Here is a 14,371-nt window from a genome sequence, read left to right as displayed (position 1 = left end):
GAGTACTCACAGCTGAAATGGGAGACAGCAGTCAGAAAATCAGGGTGCTGAGATGTCTTGTTGCAGTCTGTAATCTGGTGACAACTTTGACCTTCAGTTCCCTCTATTTTTATTCAGAAGACCAAGATGGTACCACCTTACTTGTGGTCCTGAAAAAAATGAATGAGCACTAGGAAAAGATTGGTACGCCCGTGTTTGAAGCAGGCTTTGGAAAGGAAGTACAGATCTGGTTGCCTAAATAATGCTTGTTTAACAGTTTTCTGTTTGTACTAATATTTGCAGTTTAGCATTTCCTGGCCATTGATATTGGCACTCTTCCCTAGTTAAGGAGGTCGCTCATTGATAGGACTTATTACTAAGCACTTACTGACTTAGCTATTAATGATGTTATGCCAAGGTAATAACAGGAAGGTCTCATCCTGTAAACTTTTCTGGTAAATTACTTCAGTGAGACACCTCCTGTGTGCAGTGAAAAAAACCTGTTCCCTAAGTGGAAAGTGAAATTGGCTTGCTCAGTCATGAACGACTGCGTATTTCCAGCAACACTGGCTTTTTCAGGAACCAGTCAGGAGACAAAGACTGTTTGTTTTCATTGAACTTCTCTGGAAGAAAAGGGTTTTGAGATAAAGAAATTTGTAAACACAGATTCTTAGTTCTCTCTCTTTGCACAGCAAGAATGGACTGTTTTAATAAAGCTTTTGTGATCCTAATTGCCACATAGAGTCTTGTTAAAATTTTGTGGCTCCTAAAGCATATATAAATCTAAAGCATGTAGAAGGTGATAGGTATCATTGCAAGCTGCTCCTGGCATTCCTCAGGAAGCCTTTAACAGACATAAAGGTAAGATACCAAGTCTTGTGCAAGGCTTCCTATTACTCTAGGAGGCTAAAAACCTACCTGTCTCTTTTTTCATCAGAACTGGTTTCTTGTAAAGATTCTGAATATTGGTGGGCCCTTCAGTTCAGCATTCCCAAATGCTCTTCATATGCTGTCCCTCATTGTGCTTGATAATCTTAAAAACAAAAGCTTTGGCTGCAGAAGAAAGATTTACTTCCACTTCGTCTAAATATACCGAGATGACCATACGCAGAGCTTTACTTAGGCTCCCGTCTTTCTTCATTTTTTCCTTCCTTTATGTGTTGACAGAAGCAGCTATATAAACTTACTGCTTATGAGTAAAACAAATTAGTTCTATAACTCATTGAAGCAAAACAGGACTCGGTTATCCTGTACATTAAGGAAGATGCCAGGGAATCTGTCAAGTGAGGTCTGTTTCCTTTAGAGGTTGTTGCCTCATACTCACTGGGATTAAGCGAGGACAGGCACAATTTAGAGAGCTTTACAACTACTTTAAGAGCAGCAGATGGAATTTTGGTAGGTGATGTGGAAAACTTGTTAGTAAATATTGTGGCAGCTGCGAAGTTTGGCAACTGACAATATTTAAAATAAATGAGTGTCAGAAAGCCTTGCAAACTTAACCTTATATTTATTTGCTTTTAAAGAGGGCTATTTCAGACTGTCTTAATAAAAGATTTCTGTGATAAAATTGCTCTGTGGCAGAGTCAGTTAATAGCATTTATTATACTGAGGACTCGGTCACTTAGGGGCCAGACATTTTTCATTTAGGGTTCCAGGGTTTGTGGTGGCTTAGACTCATGCATGCAGATCTTTCTTCCTGGAGCTATGTGCTTTTACAGAGAGAGACTGCTTCATTTTGCTTATATTACAGCACTGATGTCTGCTTCAAAAAAGAAAGATTAGGATTCAGCAGATAATTTGTATCTTTCCAGCAAGTCACACTGAGGACCGTGTCCTTAAAGGACATGCTGTTCACAGGCTGTATCTTTTACTTTTATTGTTCACGGGTAGTCAAAACATTAGCAGACTGCTGGTTGATAGACAAGTAAATTGGTTTCGCCTGCACTTCCTCCTGAACTGCATTCTGCAAGTTAAAATAAGTTTTACGCAAGACTTGAGTAAATGAAAAATGCTGGGGTTTTGCCTAGATTCCTTCTGTTGTATCATGAAACTAATGTCACGTTTCAATTCCTAGGTGGTCCACAAATGTTAACTGTTAATAATTATAAATGTTAATATTCCTATTGCCAAGTTCAGATCATGGGAATGGATGCATTAGAAAGTATGAAAATGGGAAAAAGATCCTCTGTCTTCATATATTAAATTGAACAGAATAAAAGAACTGAAAAGCAGTCTCGCCTATCCATTTTCTTATGTATCTAAAATGAAATTATGATGGTATGAAAAGCTTTTAGTGTTTAGTTGTTACCTTTGAAAGTTAAGAGGTCAAATTTAGTTCATGTAAATGTATTTTGACATATGGCATTAAAAAAATGAGACTTTTTAATCTTAGATGGTGACAAATTGGAGCAATCACTCCTACTCAATTGCATGCATTTGGCTCCAAATTAAAATTGAATATAGGGAGAATCTGTGTTTGCAGTGGAGGAAACACATTTTTGTATGTCCCATGATGCCACTAGCTGAAAATTGAATTATTTTGTTGTGAATTTCAGAAGGGACCACAAAAGTACAGCAGATCAACACCACTTCCTGTGATGTTGGGAATTAAATGGGAATCAGAGTTACCTGCATAGCCCTCTATCCCCAAAGGCAGTGCCCAAGAGATACTTTCTTTTGATTTTTTTTCATGAGCATTGGCTCACTGCAATGAAGATGAGTCACTTTTTGTCTGTCTGGTGCTTGATAAGGTCTCTCAAAGCTTTGTTAGTGCCCACCAGTGTGGATTTGCAATATCCTTTGCTATTTAAAACTTAGCTTTTACCTGAGTGGAAGCTGTTGTGCTTGGAGGTGTGGAGGTTGTGCCACATGGGTCCCTTTGTTACTCCAGGAGCCTTCATATTTCCTGGGAATTTCAAGGCCTCCCCAGCCTTTAAGTGTGCCTTTCATAGAAGAACAGGAATGTCATGCAGAAAGGCAATTTCTTTCTATTGAGAGTGAGATTTTGCTAGAGGAAATAAGTAATAGTAAGAAAAACTCAGATAAGGTAATAAAGTAAAAGTACTTAATTAATTTCTGTCAGCTCTAACTTTTAGCCTGGAGATCAAAATTTGATATAAGGAGCTTGGCAGTTTTCTTTTCCCCCAAAGAATCTCAAAAGGGAGGAAAATAGACATAAACCCCCTTTAATTTTGTGCTAGGGAAAACTGAACTAAAGAAGCATCTAGTAACTTTCTCAGGCCCGGAGGCAAGTAACAGATTCAAATTTAAAAATCCAGCTTGCAGTTGAATGTATTTTTTGCTGAAGCACAGCAAAATATTTGATAGTGCTGCATTGCTCATGAAAATATTTGTGGTAATCTTGTTAGTTCAAATATTTTGTGGTCTTATACAACCACAGCCAAGATACTATACACTTAGGAAAAACTACTCCAACTCTCTCTTCACTATTCCAAGCTTTAAAGGAGAAGCTATATCAACTTTTGGATGACTTGAGGAGTAAAACACAGTAATTTGGGCAACATTATGGTGTATATGCTCTACAAAAGCTGACAGATAAGATACTGCCATCTCCTGGGTGCGTTCTGCTAGTAAACATAATGCTGATCAAAAATAAAATCAGAATAGCCTTTTGAAAGCAAAACCAAATCTTTGCACTCCTGCAGGGGTGCCCTACCTGAGTTGTATTTGTTGTGCCTAACCTCACTAATGAAGTTAATGCTCAAAATGTGTGAAAGAGAGGCCAGATTCTCAGCAGCCCAGTGCCCTGCAGAGGCTGTAAACAGATCCCCAGTTCCTCACCTGTTGTGTTGACATTGTGATAAATGCTTCCTATTTGTGCGTAGCTTAAGTCACTCAGATTTATTGCAGTAGACCACAAGCTTTGTTTTGAAAACGATCTGTGTGCTACTGAATTTAATCCAATTTTCCCTGGTTTGTTTTTTTCCAGCTCAATGCAATGGCAAACAGAGCAGCAGGGAAGGGATATGAAAATGAAGATAACTACTCCAACATCAAGTTTCAATTCATAGGCATTGAGAACATCCACGTCATGAGAAACAGTCTGCAGAAAATGCTTGAAGGTAATACTCTTCTTTATTGAAAACTAGAGGAAAGACACCTTTGCCTGGTGTGATGAATGCAACTGCCTGCTGGCTAATTGGACCCATGCAATGGAGCATCATTGCAGGTAGTGATGTTTTCCTGATTGTGCAAACCCCTTGTTTCATGGGTGAAATCCAGGTATCATTTACTTCAGTGACAGAATTCATTTGAATTCATTTGAAACTTACTGCTACTATGTCTTTTTTGTGTTTTACAGTTTGATGGTATAAGAAAAAAAAATTTACAGCTGACTTGATGCTAGTCAAAACCACAGGATTTATTTTTTAGGCTCAGAAAAACTATGGTTTGGTATTTTGTGTGTGGTCAAAAAGGTAATCATGCATTTTAGACTACGAATTTGTAATAGAAACTTACTCATGCCCTGTATTTACTTATGAAACACAATCAATAGGTGTAACCGTTCAGTACCTTCATAATCCCATGGAAATTAAGAATAATTGATTTAGAAAGACTTATCAGAATATAAATGAGCACATCTGTACTGATGTTGAATATTACTTTTATTACTTTACTTTTTAGAGGCCTTCTGGGAAAAGTGTAAGGATAAATAAACCATCCTTGACCCTCAGTGGCTTGTTGATTTTTTAACAAGCCAATAGTAACTACTGTTCACGCCACTCCACAGAGTCTCAGTATTTACTTCATGTATATGATTAACACTTTCTGTGACCTCCTGGATCAGCTTGATCTAGCTATTCTTGACTTATCTTAAGAGTTTCTGCCCATGCTCTTTTAGTCTTCATCTGTCTTCCATAGTCTGCATGCAAATGTGAATTTTGGATCTAGGAAAGGCTTACATTTCCCATGAGTGTAAGAGCAGTTTATGAAGAGTAGCAGTAAAGTGTGATGCAGGTAAAACAGTCAGTCTCCTCATGACATATTTTTACATAATTCCTCAATCTAAAGGAAAGAAAAGGATTTTTATTTCACTACAAAGACTTGTTTGGCTAGGAGAGAGGTTGGGTGAACGAACCTGTCCCTTTATTTGTTCCGCTTAAGACCATCAAAGTTAAAATAGCAAACAACCAGCCTGGCTGCATTGGACAGTGCTGCGTATTATTTTTGAGCCAAAAGTTCGTGAGACAGGTCCATGGCCCAAACTGACATGTGACAAGGTAACTCCTAATGCATTTAATTCTTCAGGCTGCTTGAGGGAGCAGAAGTTCTTAGCATCTATTTTTAAATAAGACATATGCTCAGAACACCTGCTTTCTTCATAGGTTTTGTATTTGCTGTGTTGAATTCTCATATTTAACAACATGGCAACGAGATTAGAAATTACAGAAGTGCAGTCCATGATTTCAAGTACTTGAGGATTTCTTTTTTAAGAAAAAAAATTATTACTTCCAGGGTGTGAACAGGTTTTTTTTTCTCATGTAAGGGGCTGTGTAGTTTTTATCTTTTTCCATTTGTAGTAATTGTTCCTCCATCTGCTTTCTTTGTGGCCCTTAAAGTTTATTTATTATCTGAGCTGTGCATACAAAAGGAACCAGAATCAGAAAGGCTGCTAAGGACAATGATAATATAAATTTAATATGGCTTTAAATTTTCATTAGTGAGTACTTAAACACATCTAAGTAAAATATCACATTACACTACAGGCATTACAAAATATGTCTGCTCCTCACAATCTGTTGTGAGATGTAATGGGGTACATAAAAATATTTGAAGCAATAAATAAGGCCGATGAAAACTGAAAACTGATTTTAGTTAAATGTGGGCTGTAGTGTTGCTTGGAAGTGTACAGCATAGAAAAGAGGACATAAAGAGTCTGATGTGTTGCAGGGATTAACGAGACATGAAGGTTGGAGGACTTTTTTCAAGTAAGAGACTGCAGATTATTTTCAATGTACAACTTTAAATAACTTGCAATACTGAGGAAATTTGAATGAAATTTGATTACTTGGTTTTCCATTGGAGAATGCTCTTACATTAGGAATGTGTTAATTTCAATGACATTTATTTAGGAAAAAGCTGAAGAAATATATTTATACTTATAATAACTTCAATAATTTATTTGAGTAGGTAAAAAATATTTGGTTTCAGCTTGTGATTTTTACTTTATTTATTTATTTTAAATGTTACATCTATTTACTCTTGTATAATGTTACTTTTTGGCAGTATATATCAGCATTACGAAATTATTCAGTTATTAGGATTATAGGAATTGACTGTACTCTTCAAGTAAAATGTGTTTCAATATGTTGGAATTTCCTTCTGGAAAAAGAGAAATTCTTTTACTTTTGTCTCTGCTGCATCATATTGCTTTAGTATTGATTGTTTTTTTCATTTAGAGGGACTTGTATGTGAAGATCCTCGTGATAGTTTTGATCCTGTGCAAAGCCTCCTAGAAATAATTTTGAATATTAGAAGGAAATGCTGCACAAGGACTTTTCTCAGCAAAGAGTCAAGGGCTGATTGAGACTGCTGTTTGGCATTTGTGATGGGGTTAGCTTTGCTTAGGGCTCAACTAAGACCTGGCCTCCCCTTTGTTGTGCATTGAGATGATGACCTTGCATGCTACCTGTCTGTATTTAACCAGCAAATATGAGCTTCTCCTCCCCTCTTACCAGGAGCACTAGTTGCTGATGTAAGGGCAGCCTTCTGATCCTTGGACTTCAGTGACAGTTCAGCCAGAAAGAGAGCCTGAGGATTTCACCTGCAGCGTTTGCTCTTTCCTCTACTTATGGCCATCCTGCCAGAAATGGGGGGAGCTAGTCCAGCATCCCACTCTGGTACTTATGCTGGTGGAAGAGCCGGTTTCCACCACATGTCCTGTTTCTTCCTCTCCTCCTGAGGAAGGGAGCACTGCTGGATTACTATGAGCTCTCAAGGTTTGCCTGTGTGCAGAGAGAGGGTGGAGCAGGTCTTATTTCTCCAATATTCTGATGCCTTTTCCCCTTAGAATAAGCCTCATAATTGAATTCATAATTGAACTCACTATTAAGGTCCAGATCAGTAGCCAAAATCACGTGAAATATACAGCGTATGCCTTTAGGACAGTCTGAACTTTGCTCAGTGAAGTGGTTGGTAAATATTGACTCTAATTTGGTGGTGGGAATGAGCAAAGCACTATTTCAGCTTTACCTTCAGCTTTTGTAAACAGACACAGCAGCTTCAGCCAGAATGCAGCTACTAATTGGTCATGCTTCCATCTGCACAGGACCATTAATCATGAGAAAAGCTCTTTGCTGTCAGTGTGGCTATCTATGCATTTTTATAAATATCTTTCAAAATTACTTTTAAAATAACCATCTGGAAGAGGCCTTAAGTACAAAGATTTAAAGACTTTGTATGGACAGACTAGACTCTTTTGCCTCTGAATTAAACAGAGTTAAGATTGTCAGATAAATTCAGATGTGGTATAAACTCCAAATCTGGCTTATAATATTAACTTCCAATCACATTGAAAGAAACAAAAGTTTTGCCATTGGTCATAATGGATAAAAAAAATTAACAGACTTAATGATTCCCAGAGACAAGAGACTTCCTAAGGCATTACTAATTCACAAGTCATACACGTATGATTCTACAGGGATCAGAAAAAATTTGTAATCTATTTATGTGGCAAATTTAGTAACTTGCTCTTGAAAATAGATTGCACCAAATATTGTTGACTATTTGTTTGCTGCTAGGTTGAGATATCTGAAGTAGTTTCTGATTATCCTTTTTTTCTTTTATTGTCACAAAATCTGTAATAGACACTTGGATAGAGCAGGATAGAAAATTTATGTTAGAAAAAAATGAGGGGTTTTTTTTTCTTTAAACATGACATAGAGGTAGGGAAATTTTCAGGAAAACATTTTCCTTGATGAATTATGGCTTTTCCTCATCAGCAGAATATTTTCTGGTTACAGTGAAGCTCTAAGAAGGTTTTGTTTAGGGATGGAGAACAGATGAGTACATTTTTTTAACTCAAACACCATATCTCTGGTGATGCTGAAGGATGGGTTCGGTGGGTGCTCTTACAGAGCTTCATCACGAAACGTGGATGGGAATAGGAGGCTGTGGCACCACTTAAGTGGCCATCTTCCAGTCTGACAGCAAAAATCATATGCCTTCTGTTTCCAACAGAAGATCCTCTCTCAGGTGTTTGAAAACTTCACTCCCAGCACAATTTTGGAAAATCTGTGCTGCACGGAAGGATGTATTTGGTAAACTGCTTGTAGTTTATCAAACATGTTTTTTTTCCAGTGTTTGACTATGAAGTAGCCATTCTTTGCAAAAGATGGTTTTATACAGGGGCTATCTGGAGAGGTTGAACAACACTTAGGTTGAACAGTCAGTGAAAGCTTAAGGGACTATTATTACTGTACATTTAAGATCTATCTTATTTTGCAGTTTGTGAGCTGAAATCGCCTTCAATGAGTGATTTTCTGTGGGGCCTAGAAAATTCTGGCTGGCTGAAGCATATCAAAGCCATTATGGATGCTGGAATTTTTATTGCAAAGGTAAAAGCATGTAAAATGAGAACAAAACTTGGATGAACCAGATACAGAAAGTGAGGATTAAATTCTCTGCTTGAGGGTACATTCTGGTATCTTCTGTGACGTGTCTGAAAAAAAACCCCATCTTGCAATGCTTCATATTTGAGGCGAGATGATTCTTGGGTGCTGTTGTGTGGACATTTTGCTAATATGATAAAAAAACCCTTTGTGTTCTTTTCACTGAAGAATTCAAGTACTAAAGCCTCTACTAGCTGTATCTTGTTATGGCACGTATTTCAGTGTTCTTACTTTACTCCCCAGCAGTGACTGTTGCTGTTTCCTTCCCTCTTTCCCTGCCTCCTCCATTGGTTTCTGGACATTTTCTTTGTTGAAGATTTCTGTTTGAAGACTACTTCTTTGCATTGTAATTCTTATAGAGGAATATTAGCTACTTAAGTTATCCGCTCTAAGTTTAGAGACCAGCTAAATTTACCTTCCTAAACCAACTCCTACGTATTATTATGGCCAAATTCTCTAGCAGCTTCTATTCTTACATACTTGGGAACTGTTTGAGAAAACATTTGTTGGCTTTGGTAAGAAATTATTTCCCCTAATCCCATCCAATGTAATGCAGACATTTATCATCTACCAACAGGAGTCTAAATTTCATTACCCCCTTCCTTGTGCTCTGCCTTTCTCTGTTTCAGTTCTTATTCTTACTATGTCAATTTCTTTTAGGCCTTTTTATTCACATGGCATACTACATATGACTATATGGATAAAACTCCATGGGTTTCCCTCCTCAATAACTGCTTGTTGCTCTTGCTTTGGTTCTTCCTGTACAGCAGGCAACCATAGTTTCTTAATTGAACAGCAGCTCTGCGATAAATGCTCATGCTTTTATTTCTCCCATCCCTCCTAGCTTTCATTAGCTTGTAGATATCAGGTCATTTACATTAGCTCTTGCCAACTTTTCCCCAGTGGCTAGTCTTAAAATACTGTCCAAGAAAATTTATGTTGTCTGTATACTTGCCAGCCTCATGCCTCCTCAGGTCCTTTTGACCTGTTCTAATTTGTACAGTTCCCAGTTCTCTGTTTTCTATCTCCTGCCTACAAGGGCTCTATTTTGGTAGAATTTACTTGTCTCTTGAGATTAACACACAGAATTTATTATTATTCCTCATTCCCTGTTAAGCCCAAACTTAACTTAAATGTTTGTTTTTCTAAGCAGTATCTTTCCTAACCTTTTTTATTTCTCTACTTTCTAAATTTAGTTCTCTTTAGAAATGATGAAGGCCAAAACTCTTAGCATTTAAAAAAAAACCCTCAAGTTCTCCAGGCACTTACTATGATCTTACTATGATCTCTTCCTTGTGTGTTTATGTATAAAATGGGATCCTCTCTACCCAGTTTTTTACATTAAAGATACTGATACAATCCTGTGTATTAGATATGGAAGTTTACCACTACCCAGGCTTCCCCACAAATCTTCACAAGTGTGTCATCACTGTGCAGTGCAGTACAGTGTAATAACAGCCACACAAGCACTGGCATCAGAAGCAGACATTACTGTTATTGACATTTCTGTCAAGAAGGGAAATGAAGAGCCATGTATTGCAAACACGGCTGCTCTCTTGCTGGTATGCGCATTAGAGCATTAGCAGCATTTTAATCTGCTTTAGGTAGTTGTCTGCTCTGATAGACTGATGTATTTTAATTAAATGGATCCCACATCCTCCTGTAGTGGAGCATAAATAGGTAATGTTGCAACCACAATATTGCATGGGATGGGATGAGATTAAGACTTTTCAAATGAGAGGAATAACACTCAACATAATTCAAGAACTCTGTGGCAGAATTAAAAATGAACAAGGTTTCCCAGTTCCTTAATACTCTATTGTGCTGTCTCACTGTTCCTCTCTTACTGCTGCCTTTCTCTCTGCTTGTGAAATTTCTGACTTTTTCTGTATCCTTAGGCTGTGGCTGAGGAAGGTGTGAGTGTTCTTGTTCACTGCTCTGATGGCTGGGATAGGACAGCCCAGGTTTGCTCGGTAGCGAGCCTTCTATTGGATCCATATTACAGAACTATGAAGGGATTCATGGTAAGCGGGTTGCTTTCACAGAGTAAATAAAAGTATCATGGCATCACTTAAGATTATTGTCTTATTGGTTATAACAGAAAATAAACTTTAGTTAAATATACCTTTTTCTTTTTGAGTAGGAAGGAAGGTTTTTATCTGTCCAAGTTAGTGTCTTCCAGTCTCTGTATGCAATGATATCAAAGGTGGGGATCAGCTGGGCACCCATTTAGTTTTTTTCCTAACCTTGACCAAGAAACTTTCTCACAGACTGAGGCGCTTTCGTGCAAGCAAGAATTTGTATTCCTTTTCACAGTGAAATTTTGAGCATCAGAAGTGTGTGTTCCCTAAGTACTAGACTGCAATGAGTAGCAGTGTCAGAAAAACCTGTTCCTTTTCCAAGCAAATCAGCACTGGGAAAGGATGCTTATCAAGCTTCTGATCACACATTAAAAAGTTTGAGATGGCTTTAGGTTCTATTTTAGAAAATGATACACCAGTCTAATTGAAATTATGCTGAAATAGCAGCATCCTATCTGCATTCGTGACAAGTGCTACTTTCTTGAGTTGGCAGCAGTGTTCATGGCTCATTATTTTTCTGCTTATTCTAAAAATTATCTGGAATTCTAATACTGCTTGCTTACATCATTCTTGCTTGTCACTTTTCTTCTTATTCTAAGAATTAGCTTGGATTCCAATACTGCTTGTTTGCACCACTCTTGTGCCTGCTTCAACTTGTGTCAGCTCTGCTCCACAACACTGAATGCAATATTCTCATTTTAGGTGTTAATTGAAAAAGACTGGGTTTCCTTTGGTCATAAATTTAACCACAGGTAAGATGGTGCTAAGGCGTATTTTTTCCCCTACATATATTTTTATGTAGTCAGTATCCACTGCCATTCCAATTTGATTTTTGCAGGCAGATAAATTACATAGTAGGAGAAAAGGGTATAACTATTTCCTGAGGGCATTTTGTTGATATGCTTTGAAAGGCAAAACGAAATAAAAGTAAAATATTTTCATATCAGTATTTTCTTATAAATGCACTCCAAGATTGCTGTTTGGAATCCTGAGTGCTGGTCTTGCAGTTGCTGGGAGCATTGAGAGATCCATGTGAGAGTAAAGTACTATGTATGTGGCTTGCAAAATCCCTTTGGACTCCAGCAGACCTTTCAGTAGTGCCAAAACTTCCCAGCTAAGTCTTTGTTCAACAAAATCTGTGTCTTTCAGGACAGTAATTAATCTTAGGCATGTCTGTTATCTATTAAGTACAAAACAGTCTTCCTATGATGCACTATTCTAACAAAACCAGTAAGATTTATTCAGAAATGTCAGGTAAAGGGAATTGGAAAGTCATCTATCTGGACAAGATATTTTGTACATCTATTGCATAAACTCTGTAATGTAATGTAAATGTAAATGTTTAAAAATTTTATGTATTTAAATATGGATAAATATCCATATTTTCCTTCTTCTTGTATTTCTTTCTGGTTTCTGTAAAAATAGTAAATGTAATTTTTACATTGGAGTTTAATTATATTATATTGCTTGATTCAAACATAAATTTATGTTCTAGTTTCAAAAGAACAACCAAAACTTTCCGGAAAATTATGTAGCTCCACACTCCCGTGAAGTTCTAGCAGGAATTATAGCATTAAATTTGATACTGTCAGATGTCTATATAAATGATGAAAGATATTATGAAATGTAGTCACTGCTGATAGCTCTGGTTTGCAGTACAATTTTGCTGTATTCTCTGTGAAACTTAATAATGGAATTAGAGGCTTGCATTTTAGATATTTGTGGAATAGCACTCTTGTTGGCATATACACACAATAGCCAGAATACATGACTGAAATGGCTGCTTCCTATTAATTAGAGTTACAAAATATTTTTTATTTCTATGTGTTTTTTATTTTCAGGTTCTTGTTCTCCAAGGTAATCCATTGCAACTGGTTCCAACAGACATTTTTATAGATAGAAAATTTGATATTCACTTGACATATACAGTAGCATATTAAACATTTCCCACTCTCTAAAAATTCACCAAGAGAGGGCAGCTTTAAACTTTTTCCCGTCAAAGTAATTCTGTTCCTCTCCAGTTCAGTTTACTGGTTTTCAGAATAATCAGCCATTGAGTGACAGTCTAAGGTTTTTAAAGCATTTTAATTGCAGTCATTCTTATGATGACTTATGTTACTGTGGCATAACTTTATATTAATAGTATTAAAATGTGGTTATGCAGCAGCCACCTGGTAGTTGCTGTAAGGCAACAAGACACGCTCAAATGGTTGGGGCTTTTTTTTGTACTTCATAAATTCTGCCTTCATTCTACCCCATGAATCTTGCATCATATAAGTAAAAAGCATAGCAGTAGTTGACATTTTAGAAATTAAGGCCTAGGTTGTAACTTGTATGCTAAAAGCGCGGGGTTTGTTTTCATTGGTGTTAATTCAGTTTTCCTAGAGGATCTCAGGTTCTAACTGAATGTATCAAATCTTGTTTCAGGTATGGCAATTTGGATGGTGATCCAAAGGAGATATCCCCTGTTATTGACCAGTTCATCGAGTGTGTTTGGCAGTTAATGGAACAGTTTCCTTGTGCCTTTGAATTCAACGAGAGATTCCTCATTCACATACAGCATCATATCTATTCTTGCCAGTTTGGGAATTTCCTGTGTAACAGCCAGAAGGAGAGGAGAGAGCTGAAGTATGAAAGCTTTTTCTTGAGTAGTATATTTACGTGTGGGGTCTGTGGGTGTTATTGTAGTGAGGAGTGCGATATTTGCCAGTCTACATAGAAGTGCCTTTGTAAGGTGCAGTGTAGGCTTCTTAGCTGTCATGTTCTGGCAACACAGATTACTACAGGAAAAAAGTTGATCCTCTGCAGTGCGGCTCTGCTGGGAGTGTAATCCATGGTGTGCGTGACATGGATTAGTGAAAACTAAGAAGAGCATTAGCCCTTCAGCCATGTGTCCCTACCTTTATTGCAGCATTAACAACATAAAAGGCAAGCTGCCCCTGTAGCTCTAATACAAGATGATATTAACTCTAGTTAAGGTCTTAGTTTAAGAGTTACTGCTTTTCTGTGTTTTAACCTGCCTTTGCATCCCAGCCAACCCTTCAGTCCTGATCTCTCAGATAATTTCTTATGAAGAGCCCTTTTGTTTGGTAATCCTTCCTAGGACTGAGTCAGCAAACTGTCCTGCTGTTTGGCCTGAAGCAATTATGCATTAATCTACCTGCCCTCAGGCTCAACCGGTGACAATAATACAATTCCTGGCAGTGCTGATGTTCGTGTCTGCGTTCTGTGGCGCAGGCTTTTCAGGTGCAGTATGGTAACTGTTATTTTTCTCATGCACCTGGATCGTGTCAGCAGTCGTAATGAGAGGAAGGTGGGAGTTACTGTTTGCTGCTGCCATTTGGTCCTTTTCACTGCTTAAATGCAGAGCAGCTCCAGTGCCACAATCTGTTTAAAATCCAACAACTAGACTGTCTTATATAAGCTTTCGCTATGCCTCAGTTGTAGCAGAGACTTTAATATATTTGGATTTAATATATCTGTTTCAGAATCCAAGAACGAACATATTCATTGTGGGCTCACCTGTGGAAAAATCGTGCCGATTACCTGAATCCTTTGCATAGATCAGATCGCAGCCAAAGCCAAGGGACCCTGCACCCACAGATGGCTCCATACAACTTCTTGTACAAGTAGGTAGTATAGCTTGCTATTTGGAATTGTAGGATGGGTTAGTACAGAACA

The 14,371-nt window shown here is 37.6% G+C and overlaps 1 protein-coding gene across 2 annotated transcripts in view; it reads left to right on the top strand.

Moving 5' to 3' along the window:
- The window catches only part of MTMR7 (myotubularin related protein 7), a 53,181-nt gene that overhangs the window by 30,048 nt on the left and 8,762 nt on the right, over positions 1-14,371 (top strand). For both annotated transcript variants that reach the window (XM_054064981.1, XM_054064980.1), the window contains 6 exons: positions 3,929-4,061; positions 8,446-8,555; positions 10,508-10,633; positions 11,393-11,442; positions 13,118-13,318; positions 14,179-14,319. In XM_054064981.1, coding sequence (XP_053920956.1) covers positions 3,929-4,061; positions 8,446-8,555; positions 10,508-10,633; positions 11,393-11,442; positions 13,118-13,318; positions 14,179-14,319 — 761 coding nt within the window. The remainder of the gene's footprint in view (positions 1-3,928; positions 4,062-8,445; positions 8,556-10,507; positions 10,634-11,392; positions 11,443-13,117; positions 13,319-14,178; positions 14,320-14,371) is intronic.

The sequence above is a fragment of the Cuculus canorus genome, chromosome 4, assembly GCF_017976375.1.
Source record: "Cuculus canorus isolate bCucCan1 chromosome 4, bCucCan1.pri, whole genome shotgun sequence".
Taxonomy (NCBI): domain Eukaryota; kingdom Metazoa; phylum Chordata; class Aves; order Cuculiformes; family Cuculidae; genus Cuculus; species Cuculus canorus.
This window is presented reverse-complemented; position numbering and strand designations above follow the sequence as displayed.